At 42.0% G+C, this 21829-nt stretch overlaps 2 protein-coding genes across 2 annotated transcripts in view; one reads left to right on the top strand and one right to left on the bottom strand.

The window, feature by feature from the left end:
- Positions 1-322: 322 nt before the first annotated feature.
- PDCD5 (programmed cell death 5) lies at positions 323-8173 on the top strand. The gene is made up of 6 exons (XM_044427579.1): positions 323-434; positions 2700-2740; positions 4138-4199; positions 5132-5223; positions 5988-6059; positions 7975-8173. Exons 1-6 carry the CDS (start codon positions 369-371, stop codon positions 8014-8016), a joined length of 375 nt encoding a protein of 124 aa, XP_044283514.1. The 5' UTR covers positions 323-368; the 3' UTR covers positions 8017-8173.
- Positions 8174-9510: 1337 nt separating this feature from the next.
- The window catches only part of ANKRD27 (ankyrin repeat domain 27), a 46399-nt gene continuing 34080 nt past the window's right edge, over positions 9511-21829 (bottom strand). The window contains 9 exon segments of the mRNA XM_044427577.1: positions 9511-10746; positions 10748-10986; positions 12107-12179; positions 13581-13662; positions 15896-16010; positions 16927-17088; positions 17576-17695; positions 19638-19835; positions 20599-20721. Coding sequence (XP_044283512.1) covers positions 10725-10746; positions 10748-10986; positions 12107-12179; positions 13581-13662; positions 15896-16010; positions 16927-17088; positions 17576-17695; positions 19638-19835; positions 20599-20721 — 1134 coding nt within the window. The 3' untranslated portion in view covers positions 9511-10724.

Here is a 21829-nt window from a genome sequence, read left to right as displayed (position 1 = left end):
GATTATCCATGGCTTAAAAATCCCCTTTTACTACTATGAATTAATCGCTCCAATCACTGAAAGAGAGAGAGTGGTGACGAGGAATGCTGAAAAGGGACCAAGCAGCAAGGAAAACAAGCCTGACGAGAAAGGATCACCAAGCATTTTTATAAATGGACTTTTCATAAAGAGCCATTGGCCTGCTCGGTACTCGGCTTGCTCTGCCTGGCAGTGCGCTGCTGCTGCAGCAGCTACTACGGCGACGGAGTTCGCCCTCTCCCTTTCGGCGTGGGATTGGTGGGGCCTGCCCAGTGCAGAGAGGCGCGCGCACGCGCAGAAGGAGCCCAGGGGAGGGGGCGGCCGCGGCGGTCTTTTCTTCTCCCTCAAAGATGGCGGACGAGGAGTTGGAGGCGCTGCGCAAGCAGAGGCTGGCCGAGCTGCAGGTCAAGCAAGGGGTGAGGACGGCGCAGCGCATTTCCACGCGTCCCGCAGCCCGTTCAGCCCGGCTTCTGGGCGCCCCGTTTGGCCCGCATGGCCGCCGGCAGCCCCGCTCCCTCTCCCCGCTGGGCGTCTGGGGCGGCCCTGGCCTGCGCCGCACACCGCCCGGGGCAGCCTTCTGCAACCTGGCGCCGCACCGGCGGGCCTGGGAGTTGTGGCACTAAGCGTCAGCCAACTTTCTCTCTTTTACATATAATTTGAAAGTTCTTCTATAGTTAGACTATTGCAGCTGGAAGGTGTTGATAGCTGGGGACAAGTGGGCATAACACAAACGCGCAGCTTGCTTTTTCCTAGGCTGTGCAGCCTGGTGTGCAAACTTGGACCCTGGGTTGTTTAAGGGTTAAGCAACCCAGTGACCAACCCATGGTTAGTTGTTGCGTTAAAACGTTGTGTTGTTTTAAGGCAATGGATAATGGTTACTTGTGACCTGGCTCTTGTTTAGCAGATGATTAAGCAAAGAATGGTTTATGTTCTCCCTGGGTTGCTCTTTTCCTTCACCCTGTATTTCCTTTGTAGCATCACAAACTGACATGTAAGGAAGTTTTTAAAAAGATGTCTTACCTGCTACTTCTGTAGTAGAGAAAATTACCTATGAATAACTAAGTTGGATTTGATTTAAATCACTAGTTAGTAAGACTCCATTTAAAACATAATATTCTACATAATTTGCAAATGTGCCTGTCTTACCTGTAGGAAGAGGAACTTCATTAAAATATTCCCAAACCGGGTCTCTTACTGTCTGCTGCCATTTTAGGTATTCTTTTCCAGGGAATACACATTTATTTATTTATAATATTGTTATCCCATCCTCAACAACATTTCAGGACAGCTTGCAAGATAGTGAAACATTACAATAAGCAGAACAAATACAACAAACCTCAAAATAAAATAGCGAAATGTGACTAAGCATGACCATTAAAAACTAGTTAAAATATTTAAATATTAAAATGCCATGCAAATAAAAAGGTTTTTACCTGGTGCTGAAAAGAATATAACATTGGTGCCAGGCAAACATGATAAGCCTCAGGGTATACACAAGAGGCAAAGGCTGGTGGAGTATTCTGCTCAAATACTCCATTTGAAATACTCGCTTTCATTTTTATTGCCTGTCATCCCCCCAACATGCACATTTTTTCTGAAGAGCTATTGCACTCCCAACAATCATCTAGTCATTGAATTTTTTTGAGACTTAGCGCTTAAGAGGTAAAGGGTTGATTCTGTGTACATAGCTTTGCAAAAGAACAGTGGAATTAAGGTCTTTTGCTCAACCCTGTATGTAAAATAAACATTTTTGTTGTGAGGTAGAGACACATGATCTCTGCAGACACAAATTCACAGTTTTGTGAACTGTAAAACAAGCATCAGTGATTATATCTTCTAGATAGAAAAATTGCCCAGTAATCTTGCAGAAAGCTCTGGAAGAGCATAGCATTGTGAAAGGATTAATGGAATTCATTTACCAAGAAAAATGTAAACATTGCATGAATATACAGTCTCATACTACATAATTAAAAATGAATCCCTAGACTTTGGACTATAATGTATCTTAAATAGAAAACTATATTTAGATAGACTTCCTCCAAAAGCATTTTATTTCAAAAAATCAATTTAAATAACAAATCCATTTTATTTCAACATATTTTTTAATCCATCCTGTGAATAACTCATTCTTGTCTTGATGTAACAACAACCCAAATGTTAAGCAATCCACAGTTCACAGTCCAACTGGTGTGTCCAAAAAACCTGTGCAGGATCAAATCTGATAGTCTTTAAGGTGCCATTGGAGTCTTTGTTCTTTTTGCTCTAATGTATTACTGTTTAGCTGCAATGCTTAGACTTAATAAAATAGAATCCCTAAATGGATTTTGGCTGCCGTTTTGGGATTTTTCTTGTTCTGTGCCTGCAACTTTTTGATCTTTTCTTCTTGACTGGTGGACTCCATAAAAAGGTTGCATATTCATAACCCCCAACTGGCCAGTTAAAACAAAGCTTTACACATAATAACTCTTAGATCAGTTAATCTAAATGCTTCTTCTTTACCTACAATCTATAATAGCTGTGCTTTTTTGAGCAATTCTGTATGGGGTAGTTCCGTCCTTGAAGGACTTGGTAAAGTTAAGAGATTATCATATATAATTGAGTTTTTCAGTTGAGTGACAACTGACAACCCTAGTATACTGCTGTACATAGTACTAAAATGGTTCTTATTTCTAACTTTTCAGGATCCTTCCAATGAAATTGCACAACAAGAATCGAAACAGAGGTACGGGGAGGCATTATTGTATTTCCCACTGAATTTGTATGACTTTAGAAGAAACCAGTTGGCCATGTGTGATCAAATGCACTGATGATTTTCTCTTACCTTAAAATAGCCATGGGGAGTCTCTGGTTTTGGTAGGCATGCTGGTGTGCTTCCTGAATCTAAATCTCCCCATAGCTGCTCATACATCTCTTTTTTTATCTGCTTTTGCCCTAAGAGTCTTAGCATTTGAACTTTTTCTATGGAGAGCTTTAAGCACTTCAATCTAAAGCATACCTGCTTTCATCTCAGTATATTTTATTGAACTTGGTTGTGGATGCAGTTTATTATAGGAATTATTTTATGTTGGTGTTTACTGTTTTTTAGAAAGTTTACTCCTTGTTTTCAACTCTGTTTCTACCATTTTAATACAGCATACTCCGCTTTTATTATGTGTTTTATTGTTGTATGCTGTGTTGGGAGGGTTTCTGCCCTCAAAGGTGGCCAAAAATACTTTTAAAAAGTTTGAAACATGTTTTAAAACAATAAATAGCGGTGTTATTGTGTTGTTGCTTATCCTCTGTAGGGAGTCCCAACCCTGCCCAGATAAAGTAGTTATTAAAGCTTGTTCTCTTCCTCTGCTGTGGTGGAATTGTAAATGAGGAAGGGCATGCTAGACTTGTCTCTCTCTTTCTTGCACTTTCCCTGTCAGAGAGAGAGAGATACAGCTAGAAGTCACCTGGACCTGATCCTTACTCTTTGCACATGATCCAGGTGAATGGCTTTTTGCCATTCTTCTTTTACTACCCTTTTTCCCCTTTGCAAGAGTATGCATGTATGTTGTAATCTAATAAACATAATTTTTTAGCCTTTCTTTATCAAGATTAGGTCATTCACTGCTTAAAAGGAATGAGAGTTGTGAGTGCTTAATACTTGGGTTCCTTTGGTTGTATTCTGCTTCCAGCAAATAATAAACTAATTTGGTCTTAAATTATGAGCTCCCTGCATGAAGATGGCGTTTCACATTAAGGGTGTTTTAATATCTGCCACCTTGAGCAAAACATTTGTTCAGATGAGTATCTATAAATAGGAAACATTTAATTTTCTTATTCTTGAGAGGATAACACAAAAGTTGCAGCATTGTGGTTGGAAAATTTAAGAAATTGGCATGCTGAAATAATTCACTAGGCAAGAAATTTAATGAAGAAAACCATTTTAAATGTATGGGTTAATGTCACATTCTTTATCTGTGTCTAGTCTTGAGCTAATTCCAGAAAAATGCATATCGTAACTTGTGTTCTATTGAAAAAGTCTGAAGCTTTTTGTCATACAAAATAGTGCTCTGCTGCAACATGCTATGTATTTTGGATCTTTTTGTATCTGTAATTTTATTGGGTAAAATAATACTATTTTTATTATAGGGAGACAGAAATGAGAAATAACATTTTGGCTCAAGTTCTAGATCAAGCAGCTCGTGCCAGATGTAAGCATCTTTGTGATCTTCAACTTAACCCCTCTCTGAATCAGCATCTTGTTTCAAGTGTACAATTAATTCCATTGGAAGAAAAGAGGACTGCATTTTAAGCTGCAATGTTGTATACACATAAATGGGACTAATCCCCGTCAAACATAGTAGATGTTTTGTATTTCATGTTGCTGCTCATTATAGAAATCAGGCCAAATCATGGGTTATACTAACCATTTTTAGGATATAAACTATAGTTTGAGTTTCCAGAGCTGCACTAGGCAACTAATTTTTTTAAAGCTGTTTACTTTTTTTCATTTTCCATTCTATTAAGTAACGTTAGTTCATAAATAAAGCCCTGCCTCCAGAGGGGAGCAACAATGATGGCAACAGTAGTTTGCTAAACCATGGTTTCTGATTCTCGTTTGCTAGCTGACTGCAAATCATGATTTGTAAATTCAGCTTCCTTAACTGTGCTTTGGTATGATGCCTGAATAAAGCCTCCCCATAAAATTATTGTGGTAATTCACAAGATTGTGAATGTTAACATTGTATTAGAGAATGAAGGAACTGTAGTGTGATTATGTTGAAAAAGAAGAAATCTTAGTGCTCTGCCGTTATTACAGGCTGTTGCAAATTTCCCTATAATATAACAATTTGAATACATTTTCTTAATATGAATGAGTAAAATGGAATAAGGGTCAATGAGGGGAAAATTTAACCATCATAATAACCAGTTGAGTAAAGCAGTATACCACCTGGCTTAAAACACCAAGCTATAAATACTTTTTGTTCATTAGATGAGGCATATCCCACTAATACATCTTAAGATGGCAGTAACAATATATGGAATTGCTCTCATTTAAAAGAAACTACCCACTGGCATGATGTGACTTATAATTTCTCAGTTATGTGGTATCAAATGCAAATTATCTGTTTTCTTTTTGCAGTAAGTAATTTAGCACTTGTAAAGCCAGAAAAGGCAAAAGCGGTTGAGAATTATCTTATACAGATGGCAAGATTTGGACAGCTAGGTGGAAAGGTAAGTAGGTGTCTTGTAATGGCTCCCTGAAGAAACAGATTTTGTCACTGATGATTTCATGGTGTGCAGATGTTTAGCTAAATGCTGACAGACAGAAATCTTTTGTGGAGCGGAGCCTCCAGAAGCAGCAAGTCATTGTCTGGAAATAGAATGCTGTACTGGCTGGATCATGATCTGGCCTAGCAAGGCGGTTCTCACACATCCTACAAAGAAAGATTGGTTTGAAAGAATATACTGTAGTTGGAATCATCCTTTAGCCATCTCCACAGTAGTTTCCGGATAATTCTTCAATTTTAAAACAGAAAGCAGATTGTTTATAAACTCTTACAACCCTTATATGATAAAGAGGAGATAGAGAATATCTAAATTCACCCCCCTTCTGGGAAAGAAGGTCAGCACCACACAGATCTCTACTTGGAAAGGTTCATCCCACTGCAGTTTCTAAGCAGAAAAGAAACAGCAAATGGCAGCATCCCTCCTTTTCCATATCCTGCTCAATGAGAGAAGACCTGCCTGCATCCCAAGCCTTATATGAATTACTAATTGCTGTGTGCTTTCTGATTCTGTGTTTCACTGATGATCTGCTTTAAATGGGAAGTAGGCCGTATGTGCAGTGTGAACTACTACTTGAACCTTACTCGAAACAGTTCTTAATAATTAAGGATTTTTTTACTGTCGCCTGTTTTGAAAGAAAAATGATAAAAGATGCAGTAGAAGCCATTTCATTGAACAGTTGTCTGCATGTTTTTCTCCTGGCTTTCTAGGTATCAGATCAAGGGTTGATAGAAATACTTGAAAAAGTAAGTCAGCAAACTGAAAAGAAAACAACAGTAAAGGTAAGGTATCTTAAAATTCATTATAGCCTGTTTATAGGGGCACAGTCTTATCCAGGTTTAGACAAAAAGTAGTTCTGCAACGTCCAGTATTTCCCTAGAGAGCCATGTTGGTTGGGGAATGCACACACAGCATGGCGCCCAAAATAGTACAAATTGCTGAAAGGTAGCAACCACTTGCATCATTTTGTACTAAGAGAAAATCCCATAGATCATTACTTAAGACTACTGATCCAAACTATCAATCTCCTGCAGGATAATATAAAGTTGGAACCAGTTGGTATATTGTACAGGCAGTCTCCAAGTCATGCATGTCCAAGTTATGAATAACCTGTACTTAAGAATGAACTCCCATAAAGCCTATTAATTTAAAAATTCAGATTAAAGATCTACTGTGGAAAATTGCCATCACCGTAGAGAGGAAGCAAAAGGGGAGTGGGGGGGCTCCAGAGCATGCCTTCTTGCTCCGCCCATCCAGAGAGCGAAATCTGTCTGGCATTACCTTGGTGCAAAGAGGAGGCACCAGTGAGTTAGGGGGATGGCTAGGTGTAGTCACAGTGGGGGTCCTGTGCCCCTAACCCCCGCAAATGCTCAGGATTGACTGTATGTGATCCAGCTTACATACAGATTCAACTTAAAGGTATTCTCAGGGATGCAGCCCATTTGTAACGAGGGGGCTGCCTATATTTTCAAACTTAGATACATCAGTCTTCCTGATGGAAAGCATTTTTTGTCGCACTTAAGCTGATGTAAGTCATTGACACAAAGAATGTAGGGAAAACAGGAATCATGTACAGTGTTTACATGTGACATTAACAGAAAGTGGCACCATATTTAGACATCATTTCAGTTTTTTCCACTGTGATTTGTATGCTTCTGAGTTCAACTGAGATAAACTCTGAAAACTGTATTGCTGCTGTTCTGGTAAAGAAAATAGCGGTTCCAGTATTAGTATAGATGATGATTCCCAGTCATCGTACCTGAAGTGATGAGAGTTTTAAAGGATGCCCTTGAATCTAGAACCTGCAGTGGCAAATTTGACCATATAGATTGTAATAGACACAGAATTTGTAAGATCTAGAAACCCACCTGTACAAATCAAGTCTAGCATCTCTAATTCTCTTTGAACAGGAGCAGATTTCTTGTCTTCAGAAAGTAGGTTATTATTTCTGATATACATGCGACCAACCTCGACCCATGTTCAGACAAGCCAAAGCAGTACCACAATGAAGGCAATGAGCTGAAAGCTGAAAGTCCTGATGGCAAATCTCACCAGAGAGCTTGTCTTGAGAGAGCCACTATGGCTCAGTCGGCCTGCCTCTCCTTCCTGTCTATAGGTGTGACAGTGGTCTGCCTTAAAGAGCTATTAGTTTTGTTTAGCTCAGGCGAAGGCAGACTTCAGGTTTGCAAGATCAGCTTTTTGACTAGTAGCATGAAAAAGCCAGATGCAAAACAGCAGCTGCATAGAATTGTGGCACAGAGTGCTCTTGAGCACATAGTATGGGTAAGCTGTTTCTGCTGAACCCCTCAAGCTTAGTTCGAGCAGCCACGTTTTGAAGGGAAGCTTTTAAAAAGTCTGCTATTGTTGAGAATTCATGGTTCTGGCTGACCTATTGCAATTCTCAAGATCTGTCAGTAGAACCTGATCGCCTTCCTGGCTGCTCTTGGACTTCTATTGCTTTAGGAAACCTGCCAAGCAATGGTCCAAGACTCATGTCTTAATTTTAAAATCAGCAGAAGGTGTGCATCTGCAAATATTTCGGGAGTGTCCATCTTCACACACGGCTCTGCTTGACACTATTATAACAACACAAATAGAGCCTATATTACTTGTGGCTGCAGATGAAATTCTTAATAATTTTAGTCGCAAAGGATTATAAAGCGACTTTTACCTGCAATGCATTTTCCCCCCCCGTAGTTCAACAGAAGAAGAGTATTGGATTCTGATGAGGATGATTAATGAGCGAAATAGAAAGATGGTGACCAACTGCGGATCATCTGAAGTATGTCAAGGAAAGTATGCTGTACCCAACAAGCATAGACAAAGTTTACACATTTTTATATAGATGGAAACCAAATTATCTGCTGTCCTGTATAATAAAACAAAGTGGAATGATTTTCTTAGATCATTTTTATACTAAAATGCCTGAGATGCAGGTGGTTCACTCATCATTTCAGGCTCCAGCTTTCCCTTGACACTCCATAGACAAGCACACTCTGCTGTTGGCACCTCTAAATGACTTGCTTGTCCTACATCTAAAACCACAGGTGCATCTTCAATCAGTGGGGAGTGAGAGACACTAGATGGCAAAAAGCAGCAGGTTTGTCAAAGGTAGAGCTATGTCTGCAGCCAAAATAGGTCTTGGAGAAGCTTTTAGTGTGTGTGTATATAAGCTGTGGAAGGGTCACTGCCGCATTCATATAATGTATCTGGTTTCCTAACTATGGTTAAGGGATTGGGGGCAGCTATGGAGGTGCCTCTGCAAGTGCAAATTCTCTCCACCTTTTGTCCTTCCTGAGGAGCCTAACAATGGTTAAGAATTTGCTTGTTATCCAAGGTTTTGAAACTGACTGTGAAGCCTTTGGTTGACAGCTAAACCTAGTTAGTGTGAGCCATGGTTTAAAAGGATCCAGAGCAATCTCTCTGCATTACATGTCTCATTAATTTGAACATTAGAACAGTTATGCAGCTTTGATGAGTGGGTTGGCAAAAACACGGTTTTATGATGCTGTATGATGTGTTGGATTAGAAGAAAGTATTCCAGTTACCAGTTTAAGAAAGCGCTGAGGTTTCCCCCACACCGCATCCGCCAGCTAATTGAGAGCACTTCAGCCCTTGGACACACGGAAGCCAAATGGAAGAACCTTTGAGTTGCTTTCAACAGGAGGCTCAGGTGCGTATTTCACCTGCTCTGAAATCAGTTGTGAGCTCAACTGTGGCTGGATTGTGTCCTTTGGGTATCAGTGCAACAATGCTAAATTGAGAAAAGGATGACTTTACTCAAACAGAATGTTATTCAGTACACAGAGCTGCCCAAATCCTGTAATCCATCTTATATGCATGATGCCATTGTAACTTCATATCGTGCCTTTTTGTTGGAGAATGCTGTAAGAAATTTTGTTTATACAACTATATCAATATGCTATGTAAGCCAGAATGTAAAAGAGAGAGGTTGCCACTTTTCAATTGTAGAGTTATATAGTAGAGCTTTGAAACATATTAAATCCTTCCCATAAAGAAAAGTGAATTGTAGTAAGCTATTTTTGTCAACTCCAGTGGCATGAAATGTCTGTGTTACATGCATAAAATCAGTGAATGCCACTGATGTTCACCCCTCCATGCAACACAGGCTGTATTGCTAGAACCAGAACATCAGTAGCCAGCCTAAGCTCTTTGAGAAAGTGCTTTGTTACTCATGAAATAAGTGTCCATCGACCAAGCTGCAAAACGTGGTTTGATGTAAAAGTTGCACATTAGAAGCATAGATTTATTAATTTCACTATTTCTCTTTCATTATTTGGCACAGGTCCAAGGCACATAAGAAAATTAGATGAACTCAAGTATTTAGTAGAAAAATATACTTCTCCTTCAGGAGCACACAGGGCTGTACTTCTTACACCTTACAATCAACATTCTGTACAGAGAAATCTTAACAGACCATTTGACCATCTAAAATATGTTATCCAACAATTTAAAAGCACTCAAAGTTTGGTATACAAATACAGCATAAAAACAAGATGTGAATTGAACAAGGTCACTGCTGTTCAAGTTATAATTCAACCCTTTTTTAAAAATTAAAAAGATGGAACATTTACCTAGAGCTGACATTCCATTTCTAAAAGTGCATAAGAGATACATTTGGAAATGTCTTTTAAAGTAAGGGCAAGTAAGCTGCTGCTCAACATTGCAGCTGGTGAGTTACTCCCTTTAACTAAGGTTTGGTGGGACTGCTTTCTTGTTCCACAATTATATGCAACTAAATGAAGCAGGGTCATGCTACAGTCCCTCCTATCATTTTAGAAACGTGTGGGAAGCTTAATATCTGAAGAACATATTATCAATTTGATTAAGAGAAAGTTCTAATATGGCTGTCACTCTCTGTAAGAAAAGATGTAACCTTCATTAAAAGTACTTACTGTAACCTCCCATATGCCAACTATGGCTCACAATACAAGGCTCACATTCCAACAAAATCGGTAAAAGTAAAATGAACTGTACAGTCTTGCCCTCTTGCCATCTTTATATACAGCTCTCAGTGCTGGAGTGCTATAAGCCCTCCTAACAATCAGTGTAAATTAGTGGCACAAGAACTGAAACAAGCCACTGCCTTTTCCAACTAGGATATTTAAGCTGAAATCCTGCTTCACACACTTTACTGATGAAATAGATTTGGAGAGTGCAAGACTAAGACTATGTCTAAATATGGTTGATACTTCAGTGTATGTCTTGACCGTTGTTGTTGAGTTTTATCTCAGTCTCCAAAAGTGCAAATTGCATTGGTGGAAAGAGAAGGTCCCCTTCCTTTTCCAAATCCCCTTCTGGTCTAGGTTTCAAGCCTCGTTTCTCAGCATGCACCAATTTTACAGTGCTGAGCATGATGAGAAGGAAATTGATGCCATCTGGTTCTTCATTTTGCTATCAACAATCAGACTTCCTTTCTGAAAGCCTCAATCATCAGAGCAGCCTTCTGCTTGGATCACTAGATCTGGATAAGTTGCAGGTGTCGCTGGCCTCTGTGGCTGAAAGGGCCACATTAACAGTATGACTCCGATGCATTAGTTTACTCTTAAGGGGTGCTGTTGCCACAGCAGTGTCCTCTTCCTTTCTTGTGGATCCACCTGCGCCTCTGTCTTCAAGGATCTGGGTTTGGTTTTGATCTAAAGAGTCCACAGCCTTTAGTTTGCTCTTATCGAAGTTCTTAATGGCTAACTAGGGGAGGAAAAAAAAAGTATAAGGCAATAATCATGTATTTATTTGGCAGAGGTGTGAATACAAAGGAAACACAGAATCCTAGAACTGGAAGGAGGCTCACAGACCATTGCTTAGTGCAGGGAAACCCAGAGCATTCCCCAAGAAATGACTGTCCAGCCTCTACTTGAAAACCTCCATTAAGAGAGAACCTGCTCTTGAACAGTTGTAGCGCTAGAACATTTCTCCTAACAATTAGTCATATGTGACCCTCGTGTTACTTAAGCCCATTAGATCTAATCCTGTCCTCCTGGACAGGAGAGGGGGAGAGTCTTTGCCTGTCCAGTGGGAAGGCTCTTTGGGGACTCGTCCACTCATGTCCATCCTCAGTCTTCTTCATGCTAAGTGTAAACAGCTTCTTCAACTTGCCCTCATATGCTTTGTTTTCTCTACTCCTGATTGTGTTGCCCTCATCTTGAACATGTTCCAGTTTGTCTGTTCTTTTAAAGGTACAAGGCAGAGTGAATCTTTCTTGAAAATAAAAGGGAAAAGTGACTGATTATTTAAGAAGCAATTTTGTATAGCAAGTGCATAATATTTGTGTCTCACCCTCTCAAGGATCTCAGGCTGATTTCTGGTAATAAGGTTATCCCTTTTTATTCTCTGAAGCCCTGTGAAGGAGGCTGGACTGAAAATGTACTGCCAGCTCAAGCTTTCCTGGTGTCCTCTATGGCTAAGTTGGAATTGGAATTGGTTCTCCCTGGTTCTGTATTCCATTACATCACATATCCTGCTCTGAAATCTAGGACAAGACTGAACACCTACAGAAATGCAGCCACCATCATCCAGCAAGGTTAAAGTCACATGTTTTCTCAACAGAAGAAGGGACGAGTATGCTTTCCACTTGGCTTTAGCAACTTTCCCTCATCAAATGGTGGCACTCCTGACAAGCTGTCAGCATCAGAGGGAAAGATTCCTGCCTAGTTTGCCCAGGGGAAAGCAACTCTTCCCCTTTCCTCCCTTTTCCTCTTATTATCCCCCATTTCTTCCTCTCCAACAATTGCAAATGTTAATATTATTTCCTAAATCTATACTATTTCAGTTTAAAAACAAACTCTTCAACTCAAAACTTTCTTCCTACCTGGTGCAGTAACTCATCATCAAAGTTGGGAACACTTTTATCTCTTGTTATAGTTTTCCGCAAGTCTTTTGATCTAAACCCCCAACAAAATAAGATGAAATTAAACCATATTTCAATATAATAAATACGGTCAAGCACACCAGGAGCTGTTGTCAGGCACTAGATGGCAGTATTTCAATGGCAAAATGTCCCAATTTGTGCCTTCAATTTTTAGCACTTCACCTTCTTGGGAGATAAAGGTCATGAGATGCCCTTTAAGTTTAAACCTGTAAAGGTCTAAATCCAAGCCATTTAAAATTATCCTTCAGATCATCAGTCATATCTCCAACAGTCTAACTTAACGGTGACCAACTTGCATATCCTCACAGAATACTCTGTTCTTCCCACGAGCTGAGAGGTCAGAAAGTATTTTGTGGCACAGTCTGACTTCAAAATCAACAGTCAAGACTAGACAGAGTGTGCCATCTACTCTGAAAAAGACCACCAAGAGATTTGAGAGAACTCTTGGGCCAGTTCCTCCCTCTTGGTGCTGTTTAAAAGCTGAAGACAGAAGAAAGACCAAATAGGAGATGGATTGACTCCATAAAGGAAGCCACAGCCTCCAGCTTGGAAGAATTGAACAGAGTTGTCATGGTCATGACACTTTAGAGACAACTTGATGGCACAGAACAACAACCCCAAGTGAGGAGACGGCAGAAAGGAAGATAGATGCACAAACCAGGGAACTCATCCCACCAGCTTTCAGAATGAATCATCCATCAAGTATGATACAATTATCATTATTATGTTGCTTTTCTAACTTGCCCTTTTTCTTCTCACAAGGAACCCAAGATGGCTTGCATAGACCTCCCCCACTGTTTTATCTTCACAACAACAAACCCTGTGAAGTAGGTTAGGCTGAAAGTGAGTGACTGGTCCAAAGTCACGTGGGCTTCATGGCTGAGTGGAGACTAGAACGCATATCTCCCAGGTGCCCAATCCAACAGTCTAACCATGGCTGTTGAACATTTTCTAACTTCTGATTTCATACTTTAAAATTGCTGACCGCTTTGATGGAATGGTGGTAAATAAAAGTTAAATCAGTGCATGAAGTTACGTGCTTTTCTTTACTAGTAGCACAGTCCTACACATGCTTACGCAGAAGGAAGTCCCACTCATCTTTCAGTTTCACAACACAGCAAATGCATTTAGAATTGCTGCTAAAAACACCTTTTCTCCTCCTCCTCCCTCTTAAACAAAAATCAGGACCCAGTACTGCTAGCCAACTGCTGAACAGTCTGATGATTCACTGACGCACTGCAGAGCAAGGGAGACAGATGGCAAAGTGTGCAGCCCACCCCACCCCTTGGTGGCACTGCAGCATCCCTTGTCCCTGGCCATTCTCTCAACGCGTCTCTCTGCAGGGTTAGCTATTCATATCTGCTGCTTGTACAGCACTGGCAGCAAGTACCCTGAAGGTGGTTTTGAGACTTACTTGTTAAATTGGTTGATCGACTGGACCAGCTGAAGACGTCGAGCAATGAGATTGTCTGCTATCTCCGAAGACTTAAAACTAACTGCCAATTTAAGTAAAAAAAAAATCATTATCCATTAAGTTAAGACACACAAACCCAAATTAAGAACAAAAGCCATCTTAGGTGGGATCCTGTGCAGGATTAGAATCAAAAGAGTGCTGGGAGCTGTAGGACTTTTTTCTGAGTAAACATACACCGGATTGCACCTTTAAGCTAGTATTTCAAAAGCTGCCAAACTGGTACACCTGCCTGAGCAGGTTAGAGGTTCTCAGAAAACTGGAAAACGTATTCAGTCTATGGCTGGACTGACACATCAGAATGAGGTGGGAATGAAGTAGCAGAATAGATTGTACCAACTCTGATGGTAGGTTGGGGGATGTCATGTTTGTATGTTCACTTTTTAAAAAACACTCCGTGGAAGTGGAAAAGAAACAGAAGAAGCTGGTTCCCGTGTTCTTTCGTACTCTTTTCCTCCAGCATGGAAAAAATTATTCACATTTAACCCACTGCAGTAAAAGCATTGCACATGCAGTCAGATGCTGCGAAGCCTACTGCTAGCGCAGAATTTTGCCATGCCGTTCTATTGCTTGCACGGAGCAGGCCTTCGTGGAAATAGTTCCAAACACGCAGAAAGGTTTTTCTGACGTGCCTGACACAGGCCAAACAGCCTTCCATCAGCACCCTTAACTTGGCTGGGGGCAGCACTGGCACTGAGGAGAGGGCCTTCTGGAAAGGGGAAATTCAGCAGCTGGAGTTTCCCTGCACTCAGGAAGGCCCTACACAACCAGGTCCTTTCAAAGCGCTTCCTTATAGCTACCTCCTAGAATAAACGCAACGAAGCTACGCACTCCGGGATGAGAGCCAGCATTCTTGGAATACAGTCCCTGGAGAAACGACAGTGGGGGAGAGAGGGCTCCCATCTCCATATCTAGCTTGCGGCCTCCTGACAGTCAACTGAGTGTCTGCTCGGGGAAGCACTGGTGACCCAGAAAGAACTTTGGTCTCATCCAACAGGGATTTTCTTAAGAGGGACTCTTTATCACAGCATGCGCGAATAATTGTGGTGGGGGAATACCCCTTGGGGATCCAACTGCACTACCAAGAATGCTCGATTCTGTCAGTTGCTGTCACGCAGGGCAGGAAACACACAAGCAAAAACAACTGTGTGTGCAGTAAATCTAATGGGACTAAAAGAAAAGGGAAAGCCTTGTCCATCCCAGATAATGTCACCAGATTGTGTTTTTAAAGCTTAGAAATAATTAAGCTGCAGGTAATATCCCTGCTTACACAGTAGAAAGTCCTGACTTCTCTCACACTGAGTTGACCCTCGGTATTGGCACAAATACATCAGGAAACATTTATCTGCATTAGGCAGAGGAGGAGTGAACAGTAGAGCTCCAGCTTTGAATATGAAGCCTACAGAATACAACCTTGATTGCCTCCGTTTAAAAGGTTACAAGTGCTGGAAAAGACTGCTGCATGAAACCCCAGAAAGCTGCTGCCATTCAGAGCAGAACGGCACAAAGTTCGATAGACAAATAGCCTAATGTGGCACGAGGCACCTTCCCAGGCAGAGGTGGGCATCCTGCCTTAGACCATGAGATAGGGGAATGCTCCATTCTTTGGGTTCCATTCAGTGGGACTGTATTTCATTGGGCTACTATGTGCGCATGGGTTTTTCCCCTTCACAGATAGTCGTCCCCCCACCCCGCACCACCTTCACACCTATGGACACTTAATGCATTCTTAACTGGATAAAGTTATTCTATTTAAGACAATAGCTCTAACATAAAGAGATCCAGTACAAACTCTTGCTTGAAAAGGGAATTATCTTCCTAGATCTCACCAATATCCATTCAGTCTAGCCTATTTGCAAGTATCCCAGCAATCAACAACACTTAACTGGTCTACCAGAAACTCGTCATTAGTCCACCCGGGGACCACAGCCCACCTTCTGCCCTGTAGATTTCAGCTTGATTTCAATTTGGAGAATTGATTCTCCAGCACAATTCAAAAGCATCAATTCTTCAGTGCTCAGCCTTCCTTATGGTCCAACTCTCACAGCCACACATTGCAACTGGGAAAACCACAGCCTTGTCAGCTGGGTGATGTCCCAGCTTTTTAGTATGTTGTCTAGATTTGCCATAGCTTTCCTCCCCAAGAGCAAGCGTCTTTTACTTTCTTGGCTGCAGTCCCTGCCTGTGGCGATCTTGGAGCCCAGGAAAATAATATCTGTCACCACCTCCATTTCTAGTCATTCTAGTCACTGACATACCTTCAAATGTAACACTTTTCCCTCGAATCTTTCCATCTCTGTGAGCTTTGTAGTCTGTCCATCCACCCTCTTCTGAGGTTGCTGCAGCCTGCAGCAGTTCGAAGATACCTGAATTCTTTTAACAGAAACGTAAGGGGGGAAATTGGGGGTTCATTCTCTTCTTTTAAAAACCAATCCTTAAATCCATAGAGCGCCTGAGTATGCCGTGTTCAGACTAAATTTGGAACCAGCCATTCAAATCTTGGATCCCTACAGGAGAGGACACACCTCAGGGTTAAGCACATGCTCAGCAAGCAAACAGCCCCTGGTTCAAGCCACAGCTTCTCTCAATAGGGCTGCGAAACACTTGTCTGAAACCCTGGAAAGCCAGTGTGGAAATATGGAGCTAGATGGTCCAAGGGTATGACCTGGCATAAGGCAGCATCTGCTACCCTCTTTAATTCAGTGCTTTACCTAGAACCATGAGGACCAGGGTCTGTCTTTACTTTTAGAAGGAGGGCCATAACTGAGTGGTAAATGCATAAATTGCAGGCAAAACCCAGCATGGTGTTTGGGTCAGTGTGCGACAGTGGGACTTGGGAGACTCAGGTTCTAGTCCCCAGTGGGCTGTGAAACTGAGTGGGTGGCTTTGGGCCTGTCACTGACACTCCGCCTAGCCTCAAAGAGCTGTTGTGAAGATAAAGTAGGAAAGAGGAAATTCATGTAAGCCACCTTCAGTTCCTTGCAGAAAAAGGCAGAATATTACAGGATGGATGGATTTAAAAGGTTCCAAGATCAATCTCTGGCATCTGCCAGCAGGACTAAGAAAGAGGCTGCCTAAAACCCAGAAAAGCTGCTGTTGGTCAGTGTTGACAATATTGAGTTAGATTAAGTAAATGGACTGACTTGTTACAGGCCTTATGCTCCTACAGGCTAATCTGAGATTGGCTGCCAAAGGTAATGCCAAGGCTGGGCAGTGTATTGTCAACCCCATGAAAGTCCGGTGCAGCAGCAGCGGATCTGATGGTTCGAAGGAGCACTCCGCCACTTACAGGCTCAGCGTAGTCAAGCGGCGTACAATGTCGGTTGTTCCTAACACGGGTTGACGCGCCATGTTGCAGCAGCAGCTGAACCAAACTTTCATAGCTTCCTATCACAGCTCTGTGGAGGGATGTGTTGCCCTGATTATTGGAAAGATTAACCAAGGCCCCGTGCTGGAAATGGAAGGAAAGGAAGGTAAAATATATTCACATGGCAATTCTGAAAAAAAACCAACATCTTTTTACAAGCATAAATACAATGGCATCAAACTTTCATTGGCAGATCAAGCAACTAAAATTGATCCCCCCCCCCCCCCCCGGATGTGGAAGGGTATTTTCATCAAGTGGGAATATTGCAGAAGGAAATGAAAAAATAAAATTTAAAGACTGCACTGCAGCTTTGAAATAGTACTTTCCCACAGTCTTACACTCATGCGCCCCTTTATTTTCTGCTCTGTCATAGCCACATGGAGATTGGAAGCTCTCCATCTCCTTAACCAATTGTTCACAACCATAGCAAAATTATTTTAATTCACCACTGAAAATGTCCAGTGGGAAAAACTCCACAGTTGTTATGGATATTCCCCCACCCCAAAATTTCTAAAGAGGGCAAATAAATATGAAAACTCAAAGGAAAAGGAGAACATCAAGCCTTACTCACCTGTAACAGAAAGGCTGCTATCTCTTGATAGCCATTCAAGCAAGCATACATTAATGGCGTGTTTCCATGAATGTCCTTTGTATTTTGTTTAGCACTGCACTCCAGCAGACACTTCACTACCTGTTGAAAAAGGAACAGTGAGCAATCTCAGAACAAAAGGAAGGATTAAAGGTTTTTAATTCCACAGTAGGTAATACACTAATTAATGCAGCTCATTCACTTACAAACATGGTTTAGATTGGGGTGGGCAGAACACATGGTGGGATTCTGCTACATCCATTCTGCAACTGCAAATTTGTGCAAATCCCACCCCAAAAGTTATAGAAGAAATCTGTAAGTCCACAGAATCTGCATGATGTGTGAACAACTCTAGTCCACTGAAGAATCTGGTGGTCAGATATATAAAAACTAAAATAATTTGAATCTAATGTGGATTCCTCTGGTATACTTAGCAGAAGGCAGACTGGTTTTAATTGTCTGTTCATGATAAGTAGTAGATTAACAAGAGTTTCCAACACCCAAGTGTTTAACTGTAGCAGAAGCATTCCCTCAGGCTAAATTATAGTGAAAAAATTATGGTGAAAAAAGTCCTTCAGAGTAGATCTGTGTGTGCAAGAGCTGTGAATTCCATTCAGTTATAGTACTCAAAACAAATTCCTGGCTCAAAATTCTTTTCATTCTAAGCAGATGTCTTTTGCACCAGGTTCTGCTCGGTGGTTCTCAGGATTCTATTAACAGGCAAAACAGAGCCTTTAAGCCTGAAGTCCAGCCAATCCTGGTTTAGATCAGAAGTTTGTGTGTTATTGTATCTGTATGCCGCCCCATAGCCCGAAGGCTCTCTGAGCGGCTCACAAGAACACGGAAAATGACATAATCAAGAATAGTGGATAGTTCTCAAACTATTCACAACAGAGGTCTGCAGAAAGGTTGTATAGCCTCCGAGAACAGCTGTACTTGGCCATGCATTGCATTATATTTCCTGACAAAGGGGAGAGCAAGGCTGCTTTAATTAAAGCCAGATTACTGAAGAAATCAACGAGGTCCTGTGATTTTTATAATGTAGTACCAATTTTTATACTACTATGCTGATTTTGATGGGGCTGAAGAAAGTTACTAAAATGTGAGCTATGTAAGTGCTTTGGTTTGTAGCATAACAAAAAGTTTATTCAGTAGTCCTTTGAAACTCACAACAATTTTCAGGTGGTTGGCAGACAAAGGTAAAAAACCCTTCCAGTTTAGACATTATCATCATCAGAGATATATCTTGATTCCATGCCAGGCTTCCCCAAACAGGTGTCCTTCCACTGAACCAGACAGCAACTCCCTTTAGCTGCAGCCTTCAATGCATCTGGAAGGCCCCGGTTGTGCGACAGGCTGGGAATTAAGGTCCCCCAAGATCTCTGGTACTTTAATGCCATAAGCCCCAGCCAACACAGCCAATGGTCCAAGAAAGCTGGGACTTGCAATCCAAAGCATCTGGATGAAACCAGGCTGAGGAAGGCTGCTCTGTACCATAACAAAGTGTTTATTTATTAGATTTATATCCCACTTTTTCCTTACAAAGAACTTACAGTGACTTAGACTCTCCTCCTCCTCTTCTCAATCTTATCCCACGACAACCCTGTGAGGGAGGTTGGTCTATCTCAACCATGTTTGGCCTCTTATCATCCCAGAATATTCTGCCAGCCATTAATATTTCGTAATAAAACTTTTCCAAATGGCTGTGAATTCTGGAGTCCGCTCAGGAACATTATTGTCCATTAAAGCATGAGGGCAGAGGTCCATTAAAACACACAGATCTCTTTTCCATGAACCTCAGTTTATCATGTTGTCCAAACTGGGGATTTTGCTTTATAGCAAACTCTGGTTAGATTAACAAGCCAGGTTCAGAAGCTACTCCCCTGGTTTGGACATCTACAAAGTCCACTGGTGTTCTGCAACTCTTTGTCTATGCAACACGCAGTGGCTTGGTCCAGATGCAAATTTACTTATTCGCCCAAGGGCTTTCATTCCCTCTTCCAGCTCGTAGGCTCGCTGGCCTTTCCGAAAAGAACCCACTCACCTGGAAGTGACCATTTTGGCAGGCCAGGTGAAGAGGCACTGCATGGTTAGCATCTTTCGCCCCAATACTGGCTCCATGTTTCAATAAGAGGGAGACCAAGTCAGCGTGCCCGTGTAGTACAGCCACATGCAGTGGTGTCCGGCCCTCCTGGTTGGTAACGTTCACACCAAGACCATTGCTGCGAACTCTGAAGAACTTCTATCAGGAGAATTTTAAAAAAAATCCAAAGGAAATCCAGCACGTGTGTGCAATTGACTTGTCATCCCCACCCCCAGGAGAAATCAAAAAGCAGACAAACATTGTAACAGTTGAGTGCTTCAAAACTTCAAAACACCATTGAGCCAAGACTAGAGACACCCATCTCATTTGCCATAGAGTTCTCAATGGTGGTCCAAACTGTATCACGCGTGGTGTATTTCTGAGGCGCAACGGCAAGCTGAGCAGAGGACTTGTTGACTTGCAAAGGTACAAAAAGTTGAAGATGAGGGCAATAAAATGAATAGCTAGAGCCATCCACTGAAGGAGGGAAGCGAGTCTGGGCTCTCAAAATGCACCTCCTCTCCCAGCACACAGTAAATTGAGCTCTGCACTATTGTGCAAACCTTTCAACGGCCCGATTAGCCAGAAGAGCTGTTTCATCCTGCAAGGCCAACTCCACTAAGCACAGGGCATGTTTCAGAGGAGTGTACAGTCAAATGTCAAATGCAGGCCTCCAGCAAGCAGAGAGAGGACGATCCTGCTTGGATGTTACAACAGCCGACTGTGACGACCACTCCAGAACACCTTGTGGGCCCTCCAACTGGCTTCTCTGGAAGAAACTGCTGATCCTGAATTACCCGGGCTGTGTTTGCACGACACAACAATTCAGCTCTGAGAACAAACCATGGCACACTGTCCTGCCATCTGAACCAGGTCAGAGAGAGAGAAAGACAGAGGCTAACAGGTAGGAAAACAGACTCACCTTTTGCACAGGACCACATCTGGAACACTGGCACAAGGGATGGCAAAGCTCCACTTTCTCCACATTCCCCTCCGCTTCTGGTTCCTCTAGATCATCATCCACCCACTCCAAAAGGTAACGCACCTGGAACAAACACACGGGGTGAGGAGAGTTGTCCTTTGGACCCGGAATTACTTACCCGGCTCTCACTGAGGGGCTGGACTGTGTCTGGACTGGGCCACTGCTGGCCGCAGGTGAGTGTGGGAACCCTCACATGATGGAAGGCTTCCTCACAAAAAGACATTCCTGCACTCGCCACCACCAATGCCACATTGCATCTGCACCCCACGTTTCTTCCTCGTGCAAGGGAGCCCACGGCAACTAACCAGGTGGTTCTTTCTCCTTTTGGTTCTCATAACAACAGCACTGACAGGTAGGTTGGGCTGAGAGTGAGTGACTGGCCAGCTACTGAGTGTCAGAGCTGAGCAGGGAATCAAACCCAGCTCTCCCAAGCCCCAGTCCAACAATCCAACCATTATGCACATCAACAAGAAGGCTTGACTGAACTCTGGAAATGCCGTTTTCTGCATGAAGGGATGCCCCACCTCTAAGGAGATAGTGGAACCCTCCCACCTGCACTCTGAATTTTAATTCGGGCGTGAATGTTGTCACTCCACATGCAGTGGCCCACGACCTTCTGATTCTGTCTCAGAAATGTTATACACCAGCAAATTCAACACAGTGTGCAAGGCAACCTAACGAAGTACCCTTATGACATTTTACTTCCTATAAATCAAGGAAAAATAAGGGTAAAGAAAGTTAAATATTCTTGCTGTCAAGATGTGTTTTCCCAAGAGCCATAAGGCAAGTAAGAAATGACCTTCCCACACTTAATCAAGACTTTGACGTCCAGCTCTACACAGGGCCACTCAAATCCTGTTAGCTTGGATTGCTGAAGATTAAAAACAGAGGGCTTTGTGCCAGAATAGGTCAACAGGTTTCGTTTGCTGCCACCAGTTCCTACTTTAAAAGACATCAACTTTTTGAATCTAAAAGACAAGAATGCAGATTCCTATATACAAAGGTGACCCTACTGGAGTTAAATGCATTTTGCTTATAAAACTATGCTTTCTTTCCTACAGTCCGGTGAGTTCATTGAGATGAGTACAGGATTTCTTCATTACAAACACCACTGCTAAAAAAAAAAAAAAAGGAGAGAGACCCTCGAAGCGAGCATAGCCAGCTCTAGAAT

Source organism: Varanus komodoensis, unplaced genomic scaffold, assembly GCF_004798865.1.
Source record: "Varanus komodoensis strain SLA01 unplaced genomic scaffold, ASM479886v1 scaffold19, whole genome shotgun sequence".
NCBI classification, from domain to species: domain Eukaryota; kingdom Metazoa; phylum Chordata; class Lepidosauria; order Squamata; family Varanidae; genus Varanus; species Varanus komodoensis.
Note: the sequence above shows the minus strand (reverse complement) of the source record. Positions and strands in the feature narration are given on the sequence as shown.